Source organism: Falco rusticolus, chromosome 4 (assembly GCF_015220075.1).
Source record: "Falco rusticolus isolate bFalRus1 chromosome 4, bFalRus1.pri, whole genome shotgun sequence".
Lineage (NCBI taxonomy): Eukaryota > Metazoa > Chordata > Aves > Falconiformes > Falconidae > Falco > Falco rusticolus.
The window spans coordinates 30,623,543-30,647,347 of NC_051190.1; the positions used below are offsets into that span (position 1 = coordinate 30,623,543).

Sequence of the window (23,805 nt, forward strand, 5' to 3'; positions counted from 1 at the left end):
TGAGTGAAAAGGCTGCAGCCTCCTGGCTGGTCTGAACTGGGGAAGAGGTGTTTGCAGCCACTTCTGGTGCTTATCCTCTGGTTTTCCAGGCTGTGGAGGCAGGAGAGGAAGTCTGGAAAGAGGAGGAGTTCTCCTTGGCTGAGGAGGATCATGTTAGAGATCACTTAAACAAACTTGACTCCCACAAAACCCATGGGCCCTGTAGGATGCACCCCCAAATGCTGAGGGAGCTGGTAGATGTTATTGCCAATCCACTCTCCATCATCTTTGAAAGGTCCTGGAGGATAGGAGAAGTGTCTGAGGACTGGAGGAAAGCCAGTGTCACTGCAGTCTTCAGAAAGGGCAAGAAGGAGGAGCCAGGAAACTACAGGCTGGTCAGGCTCACCTCCATCCCTGGAAAGGTGATGGAACAGCTCATCTTGGAGATCATCTCAAAGTATGTGGAGGAAAAGAATGTTATCAGGAGTAGTCAACATGGATTCATGGGGAAATCTTGCCTGACCAACCTGATAGCCTTCTGTGATGGAATGACTGGCTGGGCAGGTGAGGGGGGAGCCGTGGATGTTGGCTACCTTGACCAGGGCAAGGCTTTTGACCCTGTCTCCCATAACTTCCTCACAGGTTATGGCTCAGGCAGCGTGGGCTGGATGAGTGGACAGTGAGGTGGGCTGAGAGCCGGCAGAACGGCAGAGCTCAGAGGGCTGCGATCAGCGGTGCAGCCTGGCTGGAGGCTGTAGCTTGCGGTGCTCCCTGGGGTGCAGTGCTGGGTCCAGTCCTGTTCAACTCGCTCCTTAGTGACCTGCATGAATGGACTGAGCGCACCCTCGGCGAGTGTGGGAGGAGTGGCTGATACCCCAGAGGCTGCGCTGCCATCCAGCCAGACGCGGACGGGGTGGAGAGCTGGGCACGGAGGGACCCAACAAAGTTCAGCAAAGGCAAGTGCAGGGTCCCTGCACCGGCACAGGCTGGGGCTGAGCTGCTGGGGAGCAGCTCTGCGGGGAAGGACCTGGCAGTGCTGGTGGGCAGCAAGTTGCCCATGGGCCAGCAGCGTGCCTGGGTGGCCAAGAAGGCCGGTGGTACCCTGGGGTGCACGAGGAGGAGCGTGGCCCTGCTGGCCAGAGTGATCCTCCCCCTGCTCTGCCCTGGTGACGCCATGTCTGGAGTGCGGTGTCCAGTGCTGGGCTCCCCAGGTCAGGAGAGACAGGGAGCTGCTGGAGAGGGGCCAGCGGGGGCTGCGGAGGTGATGGGGGGCCCGGAGCATCTCCCCTGTGAGGGGAGGCTGAGAGAGCTGGGCCTGTTCAGCCCGGAGCAGGGAAGGCTGAGGGGAGCTTCTCAAGGTCTACAAACACCTTAAGGGCAGGTGCCGGGAGGACGGGGCCGGGCTCTTTGCGGTGGTGCCCAGCGGCAGGACAAGGGCAATGGGCACAAGGTGCGGCACTGGAAGCTCCACCTGAACACGAGGCAGAACTCCTTTCCCTGGAGGGTGCCGGAGCACGGGCACAGGCTGCCCGCAGAGGCTGCGCTGTCTCCTCCTCTGGAGACGTTCAGAACCCGCCTGGATGTGGCTCTGTGTGACCTGCCCCAGGCGGCCCCGCTGTGGCGGGGGCTGGGCTGGATGATCCCCAGAGGTTCCTTCCAACCCTGACTGTTCTGTGATTCTGTGCTATCAGTAACAGCGGTATGTGCAGAAGGAAATAAGGGCTGTTCATCTCCCAGATAGATATGGCAGTTCAGTGGAAGATGGGGTTGAATTTTCTGGCAGGTCCTCTCACTGCCAGCAGCACCTTTGCGACGTCTGGACTGAGCAGGAGCCAGCTGTTTGTCATCCAAGCACTTACCGTACCCAGGCGCTGGGCTGTTTGAGTGATGGCTGTGCTCATCTTTAACGCAGATACAGGGCTGGGTGTCAACGTGCTGTTGGGAGTGAGTTGTGGCCATCTCCCAGGCTCCCTTGGTCTGACATTATTGCTGAATTAGGAGGCAAAAAAAAAAAGATAAAATTCTGCAGCCGCCCTGGGAGAGGGAACAATTGTCTGTCACAACCTGGTTGTTACAGTCTGAGCTGGAGTCAGCTTGATGCCGTTTGGATCGCTGCTGCCAGGTCTTTGGGCCAGCCAAGGATGGAGGCCACAGACAGGGACAGGCTGGGCTAGATGGTGTCCTGGCATAGTGGCTGTGCAGTGTGAGTGCTGTCTCTGTGTGGGACCCTAACTTAGAGGGAAGGTGGAGGGTGATGGCAGAGGTGAGGTGGTGCTGCAACGCTTTGAAGGACACTCCTGTGTAAAGAAAAATCAGAAACAGGCTGGTGGCCAGACTATGTGCAATGAGGTATGACTGCTGCTGCACCAGCAAGTCCATTTTGTGGCTGAGGGTCAGTATTCAGCACAGAGGACACATGGAGAAGGTTCAGGTGTCTGCATTAGAATCCAAGATAGCTTCAGGTGCAGCCGATGCTTTCAGGACATCTGTTTGCACAGCTGAGCCAAATTCTGGTAAATTAGCATCGTGTTTGCCACCAACCTAGGCAGCTCCTGCTTGGACCTTGAAAAATTGTCAAGGGTTTGGGTTTTTGCTTCTGTAATGCATGCTGGCAGGCTGTGGCAGGAGAAGGTGCTTGAATCCGGGCTGAACTACTGAACTAAACTCTGAATGAATTGATGAGGTGATTTGCTATCCTGTCTCATGCCATTGAGATTTTGCAGATCCCACAGCCAAATGAAGGGTCGCTGCAGTGATGGTGAGGGATAAGCCAGGACACGGTGCTGCCATTGTTAGTATTCAGCTGGAGTTGTGCAAGATCAGAACTCTAATCTTGTTCTCACGATTCAACCGATTCAACCGTTGTAGGTTATCAGCAAATCAAGGTGACCTCTAAGGCAGGGACATCACGTGGGCCTCTGCAGCTCTAAAGGCAGAGACCAGTTATGTTGCGTGGTGGAGCTGGTTGTCAGTGTGCTCGTCCCACTACTGGGCATCGGCACATTTGGGAGGTCCAGTAAGTCCATGAGTCTTCAGGAAGGAGAAAGAGGGAAAGCTCTGAGCTTTTTGTAATAGAAGTAAAAATCCTGCTGTCGTTTGTGCTCTGCTGGCTGCTTTCCCCCTGAGCTGTCCTACCTGGACCATCTGATAGAGCAGCTACTCTTCCTTACAACTAGGAGCTCCTTTTTGGCAGCTCCCCTTGCAGCCTGGCTGTCATGGCTCTCAGTCTTCTCATTCTGAAATGCCCTTACAATGGTCCTGGATTTCCCTGGGAGAAATTTCCCTGTATTTGTCCCCACACTCAACAGGAGTGTCAGCATCCACATGATTTCTTACAGCTCCGAGACTGCCTTCCGCTGGGAACCTGCCTGCACCAAAGTCCCTGGCACAGTTTGAGCTGCAGTTTTGTCTGATCCTTTTTAAGAGTTGGGAATGGCTGTTTTGATGTCTGATATCTGTGAACATGAAAGGCTCCTTTCCCTCTAACTGTGCATTGGGCAGGGCAATGCCTGTCTCTCCTAATCAAAAATGTAATCAAGGATCTCACTTCTCGTAAAAAATGTATTAAAAAGAAGAAACGATGCAGCATATTTCTATTGGCTTCACTGCTGGTTTGCTCTGGTTTCTACTTCTGTGCAGCTCCCTTCTGCCTTTCACAAAAGAACCCCCACCTCAATTTTCCCCATGTCTTGAAAGGTTTAATTGCAAATGTTGAGCTTTGAAAACAAAACACACACACAAAAAAAAATCATTGTATTTGATTCAAGTGAAATATCGATTGTCCTTGAGTTCCCACACCGCAGATATTGGCAGCGTTTTGTCAGTGCAAAGAGTGAGTAGAAAGATCACAGCGAGGAAATAAATATTCCAACTGGAAGGAAAAGAAGCTGAGCCAGGAAAATAGCTGTGCCCCATCGCTCCCTCTCCCACTGCTGCTTCTTAATAAATGGTCTGTTGACCTGATGTTAACGTTCCCAGTTTACAGTAAGCAGCGTTTCCCTTAAACAAGATACTGATAAAGTGAAACGAGGGAATAGAGGGGGTGGAGAGCAGATTTGCAAAACATGCTGGAGTGAGAATGTCGGAACATACCGTGTGTGTCTCGGGAGTGGGAACATGCCTCAGTGTGTGAATAAATATATAATGTATAGACATATGCTCTCGCTTCTCAGAAACAGAGTTTTTTGAGTAGTCCCAGATTGTGCTGCTTGCAGTAGCACAGCGAAGGGAAAGGCAAGGCGCTTGTGTGGAGAGAGTCGGAGTTGGGGGTTGAAGGGTCGGAGGATGGTGGTTCAGATGGAGCATCCTTGCTCCCCAAAAAGGAGACTGGTCACGGAGAGGGGTCTCAGGTGGTGCTTGGGCCAGCGTGTGAGGGATGAGTGGCCTGTCAGGAGAGAAACAATGTGCTCAGGTTTGCTCAGCTTCATCTCCCAGACGAGGGCCAATACTTCACTAATGGAGATCAGCTTTTCATGCAAATTCAGTTGAGAAGAAAGAGCACAGAAAGAGGAATCAGATAAGCGTGAGCACAAAGTTATTTGTTAAATGGATTCTTTATTGTTTTCCAAGAAGCCTGCACAGAGCTGTTCTCTTTTTAATTCCTCTTCTGGAATTTGTTCCCTTTTTCAGTGCCTCCACAATTCTCCCATTCAGGTTGAAAAAGCTACCTCCAAAAGACCAGTGTAACATAAGCAGAATTTACTAGCAGCAGTGATTTCAATATTCAAATGGACATAATATTTAGTAATAGACTGGGAGTTGTATAAATAGAGTATGAATGCCTGGTAATGAATCATATCAATAATTTTCACATACAGACTGTGCCTTACATTTCTCAAAGGCCTTTACAAATACCAATTGATTCTCACAGCATGCCTACTTGGTGGAGGAGTTGTTATTAGTTCTAGTGGAGGGTGAGGATATTGAGATGCAGAGAAATGATGCTGCTTGTGTAGTTCATGCTGGGACCCAAAGTGAGGAATGAAGTCAGAAGCTCCTGGCTCCCAGCTTTTAATCATGGGACTACACAGCTCTGTGTGAGTTTTTGGCATGGCTGGAAGTGGTGGTCCTCATGGCCAGTGGGATGAGGAAGATGGTCTTTGTCAGACCCCAGAGTCTGGGGCTGATGGGATGTGGATAAAGGCAGGAGCAATTAATACATGGTGAATGGCAGAACTGGTCTTGATGGTGCTGGCTTTAAGCTTAAGTCGGGAGTAGCACCCATGCCCCATGCAGGTAAGGGCTTAGAGGTTTTTTGACCTATGGAAACATGGTTTTCTATGCAGAAAAGCAGCAGCTAATGCAGACAAACTCCAGAAAGAGAAAGGGGAATGTTCGATCCAGCTGTGCTTTGCAACTCTCAGCCGCCTCAGTCAAGGAGGGGAATAGTTGAAGAGTACCTGAAATACTGGAAGTCTCTTTTCCAGCATAGCATCCTACTCAGCATTCACCACACTGCCCGTCTCTATTTTACTGTTGCCCTTCTTAATCCTGAAGTAAATTGCTCCAGCCTTTAACGTCTCTCCCGGTGACCCAGGGATGCAGTCAGTGATGGACATCTTCTTCAGAGGAAGGAGGCAGGTTACACAGCACATGCCTCAAACAAGGGAAACCTAATTTATCTTTTGCCCTTGTGTTGTACTGAATTCACCAAGGCTGACTCACTGCCCAGGAGAAGACGACATGCTTTCAACTTGTATAAAAATACGACATAGTGCTTCTAGCCTTTTTTTTTTTTTAATCACATTTACTTTTGACATCTTATTTGGTGTTTTGAATGACACTGTACAGAGAAGTTGTCTTGAAGCTGGCCATAGCGGCACTCGGCTTTTTATTCTGAGAGGTTACATAATTTCTGAACCCATCAGCGTGTTAAAGACTCCTTTGAATCAGCAGGACAACATGCGCTATACTGCCTTGTCTGTATTGAATTTCTTCTGCCATAGCATTGCCCAATGACCCAAATTTCACAGGTCTCCTGGTCCCTCACAGTTCTCCACACTCCTGACCCACCTAAGTCATTTTGCCATCTTCTTGGTTTTTTCTGTCTCCTAAGTCATCAGTCGCTGGGCTGAAACTGGCTGTTCTTGTCCTCCTGTTGCCTCTCTCCTCCACAGACCTCCGTGGAGGTTGGCAGGGGACCGAGAGGGTGGAAGGATCATCCGGGTTCCTCTGGAGCCGAGAGGCAAAGGAGGAATGGACAACCCAAAGCAGTGTCTTTGCAGACAACTGCTGAGCCCCAGCCCCAGTTCAGCAAACTCCCACCGCTCTTCGTACGGGGACCAGAGGCACCAGGTGGCAACCTGGGACCCAGAATGAAATTCTGCACCTTGTACCTGTGGCCTTTGGAAAGGACATGTGTGTTTCTCAGGGCCATCCCACAGAGCCAAGTTTTATCTGTCAAGCTTTAAGGACTGTTTTGACAAGCTTATTGAGCAATTTAATGGTCTTGAGACTTGGCCACATGAATTCTTTTTAATCTTTTTTTCCCCCTATCTGCATCAACCTATAGTTCAGCATGGAGTTTTGCCTTTCGCTGTCTGGTTTCTAAGATACATTAGTACTCTTTTTTAATGATCTTTACCTGAAGCTTTTTGATAGTCTATCTAAACAGTATTTGTAGTTTTATTAACTCTTTCTGAGAAGAATGTGTACTTTAGTGTCAAGAGGGCTTTCTTCTACACATAAACTATGCTCTTCTGGCCAGATTATGTTATATTCCTCTAGGCTTTACCTCAGGTATTTTGTTCCATGAACTGAGTCTAGCATGTTTAGGGAATATATTTTTGATTTTATTTTTTTCCCCTTCTTAAGAAAAAGAAAGGAAAAGGAAAACATAGCAACAACAGCATGGCAACAGCAGCTGCTGCACAAAAGAAAAATAAGCAAACAGACTTCCGAAACATGTATTCACTGTTAAGCTATTTTTACTGGTTGGCGAGTATGTGGGAGTATTACAACAAAATAAGTGAGAAAATAGCTTACAAATAATTCATAAGAAACTTTAGATGAGATCTTAATGACTTCAGCCTGCTAGCTAGCCCTCATGCCGTATGAATCCCCACATGCACAAACATAAAGGTCACCTCTGATCTATGCTATTTACATATTGCAAATTTGTCCATAGACACAGAGATAAAATGCCATACGAAAAATAATGTCAGTGGAGCACCGAAAAGTGAAGAATTGCGCATCCCTGCGTAGCGACTTAAGAACACATCCATCTCATTACATCGGCCGCTGCCTTTGCACCTGAGCGGCAGAGGTGTCCCAGCCGTGTGGGTGCAGAGGTGCCCGCAGCCCGGGTGGTCCTGGAGGATTTACAGGAGCCGTGCGTGGCTCCTGGCCCCACTGCTGACCTGCTGCGTGACCCTGGGCACTTGGCATCGCTTCTCTGGGGACCTGTTTCTCCATTCACCTTTTTATTGTTTGGAGCACACAGGCAGAATCCTCCAGCACAGAAACACTCATATTTGCATCTTCAGGCAGAGCTCAGCCACATGGGGGGCTGTGTATGTGCTGAAAAGTGACAAAATAATATGAGTAGCATCTTCCTTCGACCAGCCTGAGAAATGGTATCTTCGGCATTCCCTCCCCAGGATGCCCCACTCTCGCTGCAGACCAGGAAACTGTGGGTTGTCTTTTAACCAAATTCAAAATAATTCATTGAGAACTTGAGAGAAACAGCCTCAAAAGTGTTGGGCTGCTTTACAGTCGCAGCCCGATCTGTTGTGCTGCGGGAGCCCTTTTTTCTGTTCAGATACGATCCATGGGCGACTGAAGGCAAACACAGTCTCTTCAGTCTCCTCCGTAATCCTGACGCTTTTATTGGCACCGAGGGACACACAGCTCGGCCCTCTGCAGCCAGTGCTAGATCCATTTGCCTTTTAGAAACAACACAAATCTGTTTTCCTGGTTAAATAAAGTCATTTGCAGGGTCCTGTTGTGGGAAGGATGTGTCAGCTCGTCCTGAATGGAGCAGTCATTGGGATGAATGGGTTGGTTGTTGGGCTGGAACAGCCCCCTTCACACTGGAGTGCCCTTCCCGAGCCCGAGCCCCCCGGCACGGGGGGGGCTGCAGGTGCCTCTGCATCACTGCAGGCTTTATTGTGGGCATCCCCTGTCTGCACCGATGTGCGGAGGTTAGGATCGATGGATTGCAGAATGGCGGTCATCCCACCTCTCGCACGTCCCCTCCCAGCCCCGTGGTTTCCAGGAAAATTCTGGTTTCCACAGCAGAGGCGGCGAACGGGACTCCAGCACTAAGTCCTTCGCCCTTGCAGACGTAGGAAGCCTGTTCCTTCTTGTTTCTCAATCCCAGGTAACGCTAGCGCTTCCCTGCCTGTCAGGGCTGTGACAAGCGATGACTAGCTCATGTTTTTAATTCTCATTGCTGTAGACTGACTTGTTCTGGAAAGTTTGGTGTGTAACTGGTGGGGAAGGAAGCTGAAGCTCTCCAGAGGATATCAGGAAGGAGGACACAGCAGCTAAAGTGGTTTGGTTCCCTTTGAGGCTTTTTTTTTTCAAATTTAGTTGAAAACAAGCAAGTGAAATGCGACGCTTAGAAGCACTTTGTAAGATTCTTTCTGGGCTTAAATTACTTCGTTTAAACATCTTTGTCTAGGAAACCTCCAAGGAAACTCATCTACTTGTTTCCTCATCTGCATCTTCTGCTTTCTGCGTGTATTTTATACAAGAAGGAATGCAAATATCTCATGTACATTTATATGTACACAACTAAATATAACTTGAATTGTAAAATGCAGGCTGGTTGAGCAGGTCAGAGGTCAGTGATCTAAAATAAACCCGACACCTTAGGCAGGACATGCTCTGTATTACAGCACTCGTTGCTTGCTGAGGTCTTTTCCTGTAGCCTTCTGTAGTGTCTGAATATATATTAAAACTGTTTCTACAATGTATTTAGAGCACAGATAGCCTAGATTTGAGGCATTTGAAGAAATACTTCTTGATCCTTTTGCTGTTTTGTTTGTATTTTTTGCTTGTGAAAACAATTCTCAAGAGCATTGTTAGGTGTATCATAGCAGGAACACCTCTGGGCACGCTGGGGAATGTGTGAAAGCAGGTTTCGAGAGCTTTTATTTTCACACCATGTTTCAGTTCTGTAGTGATAAATGTTTTCAGGAGTACCGACCTGGAGCACCTCCCTTTGCAGGGCTCGCTCGTTGAAATGTAAAAAGTTTTTTTAAAAAATTTCAGGGGTTTGCTTGCAGTCGGGCTGTGTCACGCTTGGTCAGTGGCAGGGCTGTGCAGCTGTGTGGCAAGCAGCACAAAGTGGAAACCGCTGTTGGATCTTAGCAGCTGATGGCATTAGACAGGTAGGGTTGGTACAGGACCTATGGCAGAGAGGAAAGGTAATGGCACAGCATGGGAAAAAATGAGGGAGGACCAGATCTTTGGGGCAATTCTGCATTGGCACTTGACCTACAACTCAAGACAAGCCTGATTCCCTCTACTGGACTTTTTCACCGTACCTTCTGGGCTGTGTGCTGGGTATCCCATGTCCTTCAGCAGGTGGGATGAACGCTGCTGAGTGTGGACAGCTGGAAGAAAAACATCTGGAGCCCCCTGAAAATCATCTTAATTCAGGACAGTACTTGAACCTTGCAGGTGTGGGGGAAGAAAAATGTGTTCCCACTCCTTATATGCAGCATCCTGGATCTGCAGGTAGAACCAGCCCTTGCACATGTCTAGCTTTAAAAGCCCCGTTTCATTACATGCCCAAGCAGTATGTGCTCTTTTCAGTTGGACACAGAGCATCCTGCAGGGTGAGCAAATGTTAGACAGCTTTATTGCTGCAGTGTCGTAACCACAGACAGCCCAATTATTTCAAATGGGCCTCAGCCAGTATGTTCAGATTTGATTAAGAACTTTCTGAAAGATAAGAAGCATTTAGAGCTAAGGGCTGGTTCCAGCCTTAGTTATTTACATCGGGATGGGGGGGATGAAATCTTTTATTAGTGTCGCTGTTTAAATATTTTGGCTCTCTATTCCAATATTGTGGCAAGAAGGAACCATATGTGTTCCTAGAAAGAGAGCCTAGTACAGCCATTAATCAGGAGAGGATCTATTAATGTATTAACATTCAGAATAATGAGCAAAAACAGCAAACACTGGAGACTAACATATCTTTAGTCTGCGGTTTTCAAATGTTTGGAAAATGTTATATTCTTCCATCTTTCTAAGGCTGAATTTCTGCCAAAAGAAGTTCTCTTCTGCTGTTAATTTTGGAAAGGTTAAGTCTATTTACAAAAGCAAACATAAGCATGGAGTGATGAAAAAAAACAGGAGGATCTGGGGAGGAACAGGTTCCCAGGCTGCAGAGTTCATTGCAGGGGCTGACCTGGCAGGGAAACTTGTAGGCATGTCCTTGCCTTTCCTTAACATGATGCAGAGCCGGAGACATGCTGGAAGAAGATATGAAGCCCAAGCTCTGTACTAGCTCGCCATCACTACTTTTCTCCAGAAGACACAGGACGACGTGTGTGTATGTCTGCAGATCTCTACTGGGCTTTAGGGAAGATTGCCAAAAGACTTGGCACAGGAAAAGGGCAAATTTTAAAGAGCTCAAGGGTGGGAGAGATTGCTGGTTGAGCAGCTTGGTTGCCTTGAGGTCATTGCTAATTAGAGGCATCTTGCCTAAAGAAGTGAATGTTACATTTTAATGCTGCTATGAAAACCAATCATGCTGTCTCCCCGTTGCATCCCATGCTACTGCCTGCTTTGCTGTAGCATCTGGAGCGAGCACAAGGGAAGGGAAGAAAGCCCTCTTGAAGGATGTGGAAGGATGCTGAAGTGGTAGCAGAGCTCAGATGAGAGAGGCTGGAGCATGACAGCTGTTACTGGATCATGCAAAAAGCCTGCCAGCAGAAATGCATCAATTTGTGTGATATCCGGGTGTCTTGTCTTCTGTTTTCATAATTGCCTACATGGCGTCTGCATAAATCTTCCCCCCCTCCCCATCCCCGGCACCTCCAGCGAAAGGAGCTGACTGGCGGGTGGCAGCACATCAGTGGGAGAACACCAGCAGGAAGAGACAACCAGTCAGATGTGCATCAGATGGGGAGGGCCGGCGCCCGCGGCACATTCCTTGGAGGTTGCTGGAGTGGTGCATTCACTAAATAGAAACCCTCTCCTTTTCCCTAGGGAAGATGAGCATGTTCATCCAGACACAGGAACCAGCAGTGCTGTCTTGCCATGTTCTTCAGGAGCTTAGTGCTAAATGACAGCACAGGCGGCAGCAGCAGAAGCTTTCAGCAAATGCGTCGTAGCCCAGAGGTCCGAGTGTCGCCTCAAGGGACGCAGCGGAATTTCTTTTCCTTTTTCACTGAATACTGAAATCTTCCTGTTTATTCACTCCTTAGCTGCAACCTATGTCTCTTCAGCTGTGGGCTTTCCCTTACAGTGAGATCAGCTCAGCTCCAGGAGAGCGCAGTCCCGTGACTCTCTCACACTGGCTTTACCATTAAAAGCCGGTTTCCTGAAAGCAGAATACGCCCAGCCTGCACGGCCAGCTGACTGGTTCCTTACTGTCTTGGTCTTCAGGTTTTCCTGCCTGTGGACTACCAGTCTGGCTGAGTAACTCCACAAATACAGCTACTGGTAGCCACCAGCTCCATGCACTCAAAAGTCTTGAAGCTGAGAATGAAATGGTGAATTTTTTTAAATAACGGTATCTTCTCCCCCAGTATAAATCTCGACGTGTGGCTATAGGCGCAGTCTGAGAAATGTGCTACCCCACAGGGGGGTTGTGAGCTTTTAAGGGTTAAAACTCATTCTTGAAGACATAAGAAAAATATTTTGCATCTTCAAAATCAACTTTCATTTCCTTCTTTGACTTTCTGGGTAGTGACAACTGATCACTTTGGTCCTGTCGACAGTTGTGCTGATGGCAACAATTTCAAATGAAGAAAAACAAAAAAAATGTGAGCCAGCAAAGAAGCAAGAGCAATAAAAGCGCCTTCCTCAACTCGCACTAAGATTGTGAAATTTGCTCATTGATGTTGCAACAGTGACTAATGTTATTTCCAAAGCCAGCACTTAAATTCCACTTTGGTAGATGATAACTATGAGCAAGTCACACGGTCCCATAGGAGGAGGTAATTAATGACCACTTCTTGCTCCTGGACGGGCGGTGGCTTTGGTCTCCGTAGCACTGGCTGTCATGCAGAGCACTGGCTCTGCACAAAGGTGACTAATAGGTGTCACCAATTTCCTTGCTGGAAGGCTCAGACCTGCGTTTTAGCCGGGGGTGCCAGACGATGACAAACAAGAGCTAGAAGAGAGTAATGAATAAACATGGTGAGAATTTCAGCTGTAATATCTGCCATCAGGTCCATCTGTTACTCCTTCCCCCACAAGCCTTGCAAACTCAATGAGCCGGGAACAGGCATGCTCCATATACTGTCCCATCCTTCAGCCACGTATCTAAGGTGTAATTGTCTGCTTGTCATTAAGTTCATCACTTATGGTCTCTGGAGCCATTGTTGGTCACAGGATCTTCTTGTTCAGTTCTTCAGCCTTCCGCCCGCCCCGCTTATGATGAGACTTCCAGAAGGACACCAAAAAGATGGGGAGGATAAACGTATTACTCACACGCTGGTGTCTGTGGTATTGCAGAGCAGCATTTGCTCCAGTGAGACGTGCCTCACAGGCATGTGGAATCTGCTCATTTAACCATTCCCAGCCTCATGCACTCACCCTCCATCTCTTGCAAACGCCCAGCTCCCAAAGGAGGGGCTGCTTTTCCAGCTGGCAGCTGGTGACCCCTGAGGTCTGTATGACCTGTGTGCATGCAGTCATGTGCAGGCACTTCAGCTGGGGCGAGTCTTGGGGTTTCCTGCCTATTTGCTCTGATCCAAAGAAGGGAAAACAGAGGCTCCTGGCAGGGACGTGATGCAGAAGCAGCTAAGCAGAGGAACAGTGCGTGTCTGGTGTGACTCGGTGAGCGGTGAAGGCTCCGGCAAGCTCTGCCTGGTGGTGAGTGGTGGTTTGCTCTAGGAGGTGGATGCCTATCTCCCAGGCAACGTCGCAGCTTGCAAAAAGTTGCCATCAAAATTCCTGTGGTTCCAGCCATCTCTCATCCATGCAAGGTTTTGCAAACTTCTCATGTTCTCTTATAGACCTCATGCTCACAGCTGCACTTCACAAGTGGAGTTATCTCCCTGCTTTGGGAACCAGGCCATCTTAATTATGAAGCCCACACATGATTTTTTTTTTGCATTTCTCCCATAGGTGCTTCCTTCTGGTGTTCCAGAAAGCCCATGTTCTTGGTTCTGTGCTCCTCCGTTGCTTCCAGCTCTCCTTCCAGCAAGGGAGGTGGAGAGGAATGTGATAAGCAGCTTGGCTGGCTAATGAGTTCCCTGTCTAAATGAGGGATTCTTGAGTGCTGGCTTCATCTGCCAGTCCCTGGTATCTCCTTCAGGTTGTCTGTCTGCTTCTGGCTCTCCTGGGAGAGAGGTCTGAGACCTGAATTGAGTTCCACCTACTTTTCCCTTTGTGCCCAGCCACTGTGTCCACCGGGGCCAGGTGGGGAGCAGGAACTGCCTCTGGATGACAGGGCCGGAGCGCTGCGTGAGGCTGAGATTTGGCTGGGAAAACAAGTTCAATAACACCCAGTGCCTTGCACTGCAGGCTGCGACTGCAGAGTCATTTCAGAGAAAGTAACAGGAGGTTTTTCTCTCCCTAATTTATGTCTCTCCCGCATATGGCTTCTATGGAGTCACTAATGTTACAGCCAGATGGGTTGGCATTTTACTAGACAGAACACATGGGCTAGATGTTGTTAATGCTTGTTAGCTACTCACTCTGCAGCTTGACCAGTCCAATATGGTCACCTCGCAGATGGTTGGAAAGCTGCAGCCTGGGTGCTGGAGCAGTCCAGCTCTGCAGCACGTGGTTGTGACAGCAATTGGGATAATGTGCATTTGGCTGCTTGTTCTGAAGGGCAGAGATACCTGTGGCTGGGGGATCAGTACAACTTCCCTGTACATCAAGGGAAAGAAGGTGATTTGTAGAAATCTTGAGCCTTTTATTGAGGTATTGGCTTTAAAGGCTTAATCTCACAGTTTGGATTTTTATGGGATGGTGTTGGAAAAATTCTGTGAGCCCTGTGCCTCGCTCTCAACAGTCCTTCATAGCTGATGTTTATAAACATATTTGGCAGTCCTGAGGCCTGTTAAAAAGTTAAAATTTACGATCTCAAGCTCTGACTTACAGCCTGCTGCCATTGTGAGTTTAGAGTGGACATCCCATGCAATTTTCCTTTCTCTGTGATGTGAATAGTCTGCTGTAATTCACTCTCACCAGTCTTGCGTTCAGCTGAACCAGTTCTAGGTATCACCTCAACAAATCTCTACAGGGTGAATCTCTTCAGTAGTTAGTTTGGAGATCCCCATCAGAATCTCTGGATGCAAAAGTAGATGCCACGGGTGAATCATTCCTGTTACCACCTTCCCGCTTTGACAGTGCTGATGTTCAGTTTACAGTGTAATGGTGGGAGGCCAAACGCATCCTACGGATGAGACGGGGAAATTTAGTTTCAGTACCTGTCCTTTAAAACTCTCAAAGCACTTTTGGAAAATGCATGGGTATTAATCCACACTGAGCAGTAGTTCTTCAAACCTATGATTTAAATTGGATATATTTGTCTCTGTCTGTCCTGAACTGTTGAGTAACATTAATGCACCCTGATAACAGCTGTCACATTTTACCCCGGGGGTTGTTCCTCAGTGATAGGTGAAATCACGGCAGTTCAAAGGCCTGTCTTCCAGGATGAAAAGCTCTATAGGAATATTCAGATATAAAATAGTAATAGTATGAATCAAAAAATATGCTTCCCTTATTTTAAAGCCTTTGATCTTATTTTTATGGCATCACATTTGACAGTCTAAAGGGCATTCACCTGTAGGAGAAACCTTTTGAGAGAAGATGCTGACTTGCCCTCCACTGTGCGGGGCACCGGCCCCCAGGGTTAACCCCAACCAGTTTTCCCCATCAAGAGGGGCGCAGGCACTTCAGCGCATGTCCTTGCTCTTTGTTTCATCTTTTACATTGGGTGCAGGAAGCTCACGTAGATCAAAACACGTAGCTGTAGGGAAAAACTCGCTGCTATGCAGTATGCCCCACTCTGTTTCTTTGCTGCTGAGCTGGTACAGCGTGGAGGACCCCATCACTGCTGCCACTCGTGTGCATAGTGCCTGCGCCCGGTTTCTGATTAAGACGGAGGTATACGAGCTGACCTCTTGTGCAAAAGACATTGTGGGGTTGCGGTTCATCTCAGTGTTGAATAATAAGAAAGAGAAAGGAAATGTTTGCTATAAATCTCAGTGCACGCAGGGCTGTTTCTCACTTATCCCACCCCAGCTTTCAATTTTCTTCTTGGCATTGCCAGGCGCTTGCTTTTCTTTGCTCAGCAGCTAAAAGCAGCTTTTTCATTACATTTCCTGGAAGGCCCTTTACAGGCATCCATCCCTCTCTGCCTCATAAATTCCCTTTATATAGCAAGCTGGCGACACGGAGGTCAGAGGTCTTGGCAAGAAGCAATTATTATAAAGAACTACTCTTCCTCTTTTGAGTTACAAAGAGGATATTGAAGGGGGAAAAACTTCGCCGCAGACAAGGAATGGCCATTTGTAAAAGGTAGGTGACTTGATTGATGAAGAGCTGCACATCCTGCGAGAGCTACCTTGGGCAGCTGTCCTGTCAGGCCAGCTGAAATCTGTCCGTTACCATGAAAAAAGAAGAAGGAAACAAGTAAACAGTTTGCTAAATAACCTCATAAATATTTCCAGCCATAAGCACATCTTGTGGTACAATTTGGTTTTTTGTTTTTTTTAATATTTCTCTAATTTTAAATGAACAGCCTCTAATTAAAGTGATTTAGTGGCTACCTGGGGACCTGGTATTTGAGCAGTGCATGATGCTTAGGAGAGATTGATTGGTGAGGCGTAACTCAATTGGGGGATTTTGATAATGATATCATCACCCGAGAGAGCCAAGTTGGAGCAATTAAATCTCAAAACCTCGTGTTTGGGTTGTTATAACTTCAGCAGGCAGTTTCCACATGTGCACGCACACACCCACGTGTTTTCCCTGGCTGTTTTCTGGGCACTCGAGTTTTTGGGCTGGCTCTGTGCTTGGTGGGCTGCTCTGTGTGTGTGTGTGTGTGTGCGTGCACCTGTCTGGAGTGACACATGGTGGTGCTTTATCAGCTTTGCAGAGCCAGGGAGAGGGTGCCAGCCTGCTCACCATCACTGCTTTGCCCCTCATCATCTGCACGTGCACAAGGTGGCCTTTGACATTTAGAAAAATCTCAGCATCCAAAGCTAGAGGAGGAAACAAAAGGATTTTCTTGTTTAAAGGTCAGACCCAGCAGCTTCTTAAAATATATTTTCGAATAGGTTTGTTGGGCTGTGACGTTATTATGTGTATTAATGGGTGCCGAGGTAGGCGGTGGGCACCACAGGGAAGGTGTCAGGGAGGCAAGGGGCTGTCAGGACCACCGGTGTGCCCGAGGCGGTTGGTGGCAGAGGCTCTGTGGCACACGCAGCGATAGTGCTGCAGAGGTTTTGGGAGGTGATCAGATGGTGCAGCTGACTGAGGACTTCTGCTGATGGGGCAAGGTGTTGGGAAGGGGGAGTGGCTGTCCCATGTGAAGGGGAGGCCCGAGGGATTCAAACGAGGAAGGCAAATGGCTGAAGGGATCGATGCGGTGGGGAGATGTGCGTAACCCACACTGGAGCAGGCGACACAGCAGGCGGCGAGGTGGGGTGAGGAGCGCCACAAGGACAAGGGAAATGGCAGTAAGAACTGGGACGGAGAGAAGAGAATGTGTCCACAACATGGCCCGTAATGCCGGGGGAGCCTGTGGAGCTGAACGGAGCAGGGAGAGGCTCTTTGTGGAGTCTCAGTTGGGAAGCTGGGGTGCCCCTTCCCTCAGCACGCACGGGGCTGTTGGCAATGTGTGTTCAGAGCAGTTGTGCATAGGGACGCAGCACAGACAGCGATTTACGGAAGGAGTACAGCAGATGAGGTGGTGCCTCCATGATACATTCACTGGGTAAATGTCGCTGGACAATGATTCACATGCTTGTTTTGACCCCTAATACATCTCAGCCTTGGAAGGTACCATCTACCATAGAGCATGGCTGAGCGGCATCTGCAAAGCAAAGGCTTGTAGCGGTGCCAAGGGTGGGAAGCCACGCTGGCAGCCCTTGCAGAGTCCTAGGTGTCACCCTTCCTCACGCTGCAGAGGTGTTTCAGCTGGGGTTCCCAAGCTGAGACACAGCTCTCCTACCTGCTGTGCCTGGCACAAAGCTCCATCATCACTGTTGTCAGTTCACCAAAAGCCATTCAGGAACTCCACCTCTGGCACTTGGAGGGGGTGTGAAAGATGCAGGAGATGCAAGAGCACATCCTGCATGGATCGCAGCCCCAAAGGCGGTTGTGCTTTCTCTGTGTGGAACTCAGACGTAGAATATCCCCACTTCATGCTGAAATCTCAAGTTGTATTGAATGCTGAAGCCCTCTTCTCCCTTTTTCTGCATTTCTAGCCCATGTGTTCTCATGATACCACATCCCTGTGTCAGCCTCCTTGGGGCATGCAACCAACCTCTTTTCAATCTTATTCCAGAGTCTGAAGGTCTACAGGACCCATGAGTTGGGTCTTATGCTCAACCAGTATTTTTCAAGAAGCATCCCTTGCGTGATTGAAGTCACGCTGCATGCCAGTTCATAGCTGACAGCACCTGTGAAGCCAGAGTAGGAGCATCTATTGTTTTTAGCTACCAAAATATGTCAGAGAGCAGAGGAAAAGGGTGTACAAGAAACTAAAAAAAATTGGTGTATCTAGCTCAGTGTGCACTTCTGACCCATATGTTAGCCTGTAAATTACCAAAGGAGACACTGTTACGCTTTTGACACAGCTACTTCTCAGCTGGTGGGACAAGTGAAGAAGTAAATTCTGGGATTTGGCTTTCAGGGAGAGTTTCTCTGCAAGAGCAGCATGGGGACAAAGAGCCACGTCAGCAGAATCAGTGCAGTCAGAAGCCCTGTATATGTTATGCTGAAGCAACAACAGTTGAGAGAGCCTCCTTTATGGTCCATACATTGCGGTGTTGCCAGCCCAGTCCAGCCAGTTGTAGGCCCATCCCCCAGCAGGGACATCTGGGAACGCTTATTGCTCCTCTGCATCTTCTGTATTGTCTGCTTCTTGCTGAGATGGTCCCTGTTGGAGAGGAGAACTCACTTTTCTGCCACGCTGGTGGTTATTTGAGAGACTTTTATATGTATATCTAAACTATAAAGCCTTGAATAATTTACCATTTTCCAGGGTTAAGAGGAAGATTTATGGTGTTTCCTTCTGGCAGGCAGCAGCTGATCTTGATTCTCGTGGAAAAGCAATTGTACTAATGGCTTCGTTCTCCGGGCAGATCCAGGAGCAGCATTGCAAGTTTATGTTGCCACGCGGCAAATAGACCTGTCACCCTGTGTTTTACAATATAGTGAAATCCACTGCTCTGCTTGCTCTGTGGGGTGGCGCAGCCTGCAAGGAGAGAAGCAGGGTGTCACCCTTCAGATCGATGACAGGAGTCGCATCCCCCCCACCAGCAGAGCCGAGCGAACAGTAACGTGGGGCAAAGATTGATTTCCATTGCTTTTCCAGAAAAGGTCCCGATAGGCCTTAAATCAGACTGAACTGGCAACGGAGCTTAGCGAAAGCTAGAATCTTTCCTTTTGCAAGTATTTGAGATCTGAATAAAACATAACATAGACCTGAATCTCAGTAGTTTAGTAAGCCAGGCAGATTTTTGCCGTGAATAAAAGAAACCAGTACAGGCCTATGTAAAGAGTACCTGGGAGATGGTACCCTCGTAGTGCTCAGCGTCAGCATCCTGGGGTGCTCTGTGCTCAGGGAGGCTGGGGGTGCGGGGGGAGTAAGTCACCTGGTGAAGTGCTGCGCTTGACACACACAGAAGGGGGGGACGTGAAGCGTGGTGGTGCTCCCCAGCATGTCCTCTGGCATTGCTGGCTCTGTGCGTTGTCTACGGGGTGGATGGGAGAGGTCACAAGCTTAGCTTGTCCTTTGATCCTGTGTATTTGGTTTGACTCTAAATCTTGATGCTTTTTCTTTCACACTTCTCTTTAAAAGCAACAACATACTACAGTGGTGTAGCTCTGAGTGAGATGTCAGTAGTGCTGGGCACAGAGCAGACAGGGCTGTGTTTGGAGGTGCTCTGGTCTCTCTTGCCCCATTCCCACTCACAGACTATCGCCATGGATCAGTGACACTTGTTCGGGTTCCTCAGCTTTACATTTTTATCCTAGATGGGCTTGGGTGGCCTTTGGCTGCATCTAAACTTAGAATTCCTGGGGATGCATCACCAGAGTGAATGGTGATTGCATTACATGGAGCACGTCGTGTGAATCGTTGGTATGTGCTGTCACCTGCGAGTGCTTGTTAGCAGGGGTTGTGTCCAGGAGTTTTTCTGTGAGGGTTGAAACTTTTTCTTAATTTAAAAAATGGATTCAAAATGAGTGGAGGGAGTGCTAGCTGTGAACTGCGAAGAAGAAGACTCAAGCACCCCTACAGCTTTGAACCACTGGAAATTTCATCTTGGTAACTTTCATAAATCCAGTTTTTAAGAGCTGGAGTCGCAGGTATGCTCCACATTGATCCAAAACGGTGTGAAACCACCAGACCCTGCAGCGTTCATTCAGCAGAGCATCCCCTCCGGTGTCCTCCCTCTCTGTGTTCCCACACGCCCCCGTTTATCCCCCTGCCTCGTCACGATTCCCTGCTCGCTCCCATGCCGCCCACGCCAGTGCTTCCCTCTCTGCCTGCGGCTCACCGGGTGCACCAGGCAGGGTGCAGACTGGTGTTTGAAAAGAAATCCTGTGAATTAATGGGAACATATTGCTATTATTTCATAGAATCGCTTTATTTGTAAAGCACATGCTGCAAAGGTACTCCTGCTGTTGAACTCAAAGCAACAAATCTATCTATATATCCCAGTTTATACTACATTATGAACAGATGGGTGAAGGAAAAAAAGCAATAAAAACAAATAAAAAGAGAAGTAACAATGATAGCAATTTTAAAACACTCCCAGATAAAGAAATTAAAAAAAGAGTGTCTAAATTTTTTAAAAGCAGTGTGAGATTGAATGAACTGAACTGTCAGTGTGTCCTTCCTCCAAGTTAGCAAGTAAATATCTGCCACCAGAGGAGGATTTGCCTTTTTCCAAGTGGCTGCCTTCTGGCCTTGTTCCTGCCGCAGAAGAGATCATAAGAAACTGCGATGAGGTGTCTGGGGCTTAGAAGCTTTTTGGGGCTTGGGATTTTTTGGAGTTCCTGGGGAGGTGGAGGCCATAGAGGGGAGGATGGTGCCTCTCTTGACCATCGGACAACCAAGAGAAACCTTAGTCCCGTTGAACTCAATGGGAAATAAGAGTGTTCTAGAAGCACGTATTTGTTCACATTGCTTTCTCTGAACGCTCTGCTTCTGCTGAAGGATGAAATTTAGGTTATAAAGAATAGTAGAGAGAAATTGCCATTAATCTCATGAAAAAGAAATTACTCAAATGTAGCTTTCACCCATGACGCCAATGAGCTCAAAGTAGAGGGGAAATTTAAAACATTTATGTTACTCTGTTTCCGAACTCGTAAAACACAAGCAAATGGTCTGGCACTGGATGTTAAATTTCTTAAGGAACTTGCTTTAATTAATTAAACTGGTAAACCAATTAATGGATTTACTTGTAAATTCCTAGAAAATTAATTCTGTGCCCAAAGAGTGTTTTAAATCTGTGAAGGAGGCAGTGTGTATTTCATACAGAGATTGAATTCCCACTTTAGATGAATCCAGTTCAGCGCTGACTTTGGAGATGCAAGTGATGCGTTACCCAACACTCAGACCTTCCTCCGAAACCGGCGCTTCCCATCAGCTGGATCAGGGAGGGCAGGGGGGGGGATATGCAAAACAAAACCTGTGCTGCTTTCGCAGCAACCAGCCCTGTACTCGCTCCTAGCTATGCTACAGCCTGGCATTGTGCCTCTGGCTTTACATGGATTGTGGATGTACATCCCTCCCTGTGCCTCCAACTGGCTTCTTCATCTGCCCTCTTCCTACTTAGCCTCTTTAATCTGGCCCAGCGGTACATCAGATGTGCAGAAAGCACGTCGGGTAGCTCCACTAAGCAGCAGATTAAAGTACAGAACATCCTTTGGAGTTGCTGAAAAACAACCAAGTCCAAGTGGAGGAGATTGAAACAAAAGCTAATTTACTTTTCCACGTGGAAACCTTGTTTAGATTCCCTGCCTGGCTCAGGGGTGACGGGGGCATCCTCAGTACCTCGCGCTCTTTGCAATCCGAAGTGACACATACATGAAAAGTTCATAATCGACTGTGTCCAGGCTCCTGAGAACATGAAATCAGAAACAAGCAGGTTCCCCAGGGTTCTTGGCTGTTGTTGCTTCCCTTCTCTCCTAGCAGGTAAAGTCATGTTTTTCCCTTCACGTGGCAATCCTCTGCTTTGGCTCTCGGCATCCTTTGACGGGGGGGGGGGGGGGGGGGGGGAGGGGGAGCTACCCCACTCCTGCACACCCCGAGGAGATGCCGGCTTTGCCCCGCCTCGGCTGCGAGGGGAAGCAGAGCTACAGAGTAATTAGGAATGGGAGCATTTTGAAGAGGAAAATGGCAGGGGGAAAAATTAGCATTTGCGCTGTGATGTTTTTGCTGTTTATTAATAAACAAGCCGCTTGCTTTCCTCCAGGGGCAGGAGAGGCTTCAAGCATCCCTTATTTCTCTTGCATTTAGCTTTTTTTTTTTTTTTTGCTTGTTTTATATGTTACAGGAGATTTGTAATGTCTTCCCACATGTTGAGTTTCCTTATATTCATGAGAGCATCTCCGGAATAATTCCTCTGGAGCTCTCAGCTATGCGCTGCCAGGCTGATTTAAACATCCAGAAACACTTTAGGGATGCGGGGTGGATCAGCAGCTCATTGGGAAGGAGTTGTGTTAATTAGGAATAGGTCTGCTTCCTTCTACAGAAGTGGAATGACTTCGGGCATAAGTGTTTTCACAAAGAGAAAGCCCTTGCATGTAGCTCCTGCCGCCTGAGACCTGGGTGGTGATGGTGACAGTGACCCCAACGTGGGCACCCCAGTTCTGTGCCGGTGGCCCCCGTGCAGCCTCTTTCCAGGATGGTCGGACCCCTCGTCTCCCCACTGCCCCATTTGTCACTGGGGGAGCTCACACGCGCTGGACGCCTGCGCTGCGGCGGGTGATGTGCCCTTGGTTACAGGCAGATCCATCCCAAAGGAGGCTTTAGGGGGATGCTGCTGGCTCTCTCTGCATCGCGGGAGGTCAGTTAAAACCCTGCTGTATTAATGGGCTTGTTCTTCTTATCCCTCAGGCCTCCAGCTCCTCTGGTGGGAAAATGCAGCTTCTGGAAACGGAGTTCTCACGAACCATCCGGGACCTCATTGAACTCCACCTGCTTCAGCAGGACAGCATCCCAGCCTTCCTCAGCGCCCTCACACTCGACCTCTTCAGCCGCCAGACCATTGCTTAGCATCCCGCTGCCAGTTACCAGCCAGGTGCGGAGCACTCCTGGGCAGGACATTTGAGGTAGCGAGGACAAGTTCTCCCCTCCCTGAATTTGTGGTATTGGGTTGCTTTGGTTTTACAGGGAACTCCTTCTTCCCCCTTCTTTCATGCTGATTCTCAAATCCCACTGATTCCTCTGAAAATCATCATTTCCCTCCTCTGGGAGGGCAAGGCTAGCTCCACCCCAGGGCTCTCCTGTGCCAAGACCCAGTCTCTGCCTTTGAGTAGGGTTTTTTTTTGTTTTGTCTGGATTTGTCACTGCCCAGACTGCCTCAGCATCTCTCTGGGAGTATGGTGGGAACTGCTGGTTTGAGAAGCCACAGGACCACTGTTCTCAGCTTTTCCCAAATCACCCAAATCTGGGCCCCAGCAGAGAGATGAGCCTTGTGGGAGGCTGGTGCCTCCTGCCCCCATGGTTGTCCTCTCCTAATGAGAGCCAAAGGCTTGGTCTGTAAGGACAGGCACCTGGGGAAGGATCAGTCACGACGAGCAGGTTCTTTGTGGATACCTCCTGCTCTTGCAAACAGCTCATCACTCAACAGGGTCGAAATTATTTTCAAGATATCCATTTACCTGAGTCTGCCATCACTCAGCAGACAAGCAGAAGCATAAATGGCCATTTGAAGACCCTATACCTGTGTTGACACCTCTGTGTGGTGTGGTGTGCTCAGATGACACTGGCGTGCTTTTTGTTCCTCACCCAGACTCTTTGGCTCTTGGTTATCTCAGGACTGCAGAAGGTGGGAGGGAGCTCTTTGGGGTGTGCTCATTGCTTCCAGCTTTAGCCTGCTGCCTGCCACCAGGCTGTGGGTATCTGCTCACCTTACGGGGGTTCTCCCTCCTCCTCTTCTCCATGGAGGCTGGAGCACACCCTGAAGTCTGACATTTTGTGTTGCAATGGAAATAGTTCTTCTATCATAAGAATAAAGTGTCACTTCCCAAACTGGATGTATGACTGCTTTATTTGGGATATACAGTGTGCTCCCCCGTGCTGTCCCACATGTAAAGCATGATAAGGAATCATCTCTCCGTCAATTGTCTGATGCTGGTACTGCTTTGATAAGGGAGGGTGTAATTATCAGTTTTTCCAGGCAAGCCTCATTCATACTCTAAACTAGATTGGTTTGTCACAAACTTTGGTGTATATTGATTTCTTCTTGATACCAGCAGGAACTTGCTTCCTAAGCTTGGAGAGAA

The 23,805-nt window shown here is 48.4% G+C and overlaps 1 protein-coding gene across 3 annotated transcripts in view; it reads left to right on the plus strand.

Annotated features, from left to right (window-relative positions):
* MAD1L1 (mitotic arrest deficient 1 like 1) overlaps nt 1–23,556 on the plus strand; it is a 380,463-nt gene extending 356,907 nt beyond the window's left edge. For all 3 annotated transcript variants that reach the window (XM_037385754.1, XM_037385755.1, XM_037385756.1), the window contains one exon: nt 22,415–23,556. In XM_037385754.1, coding sequence (XP_037241651.1) covers nt 22,415–22,573 — 159 coding nt within the window. In that variant the 3' untranslated portion in view covers nt 22,574–23,556. The remainder of the gene's footprint in view (nt 1–22,414) is intronic.
* Nucleotides 23,557–23,805: the final 249 nt, after the last annotated feature.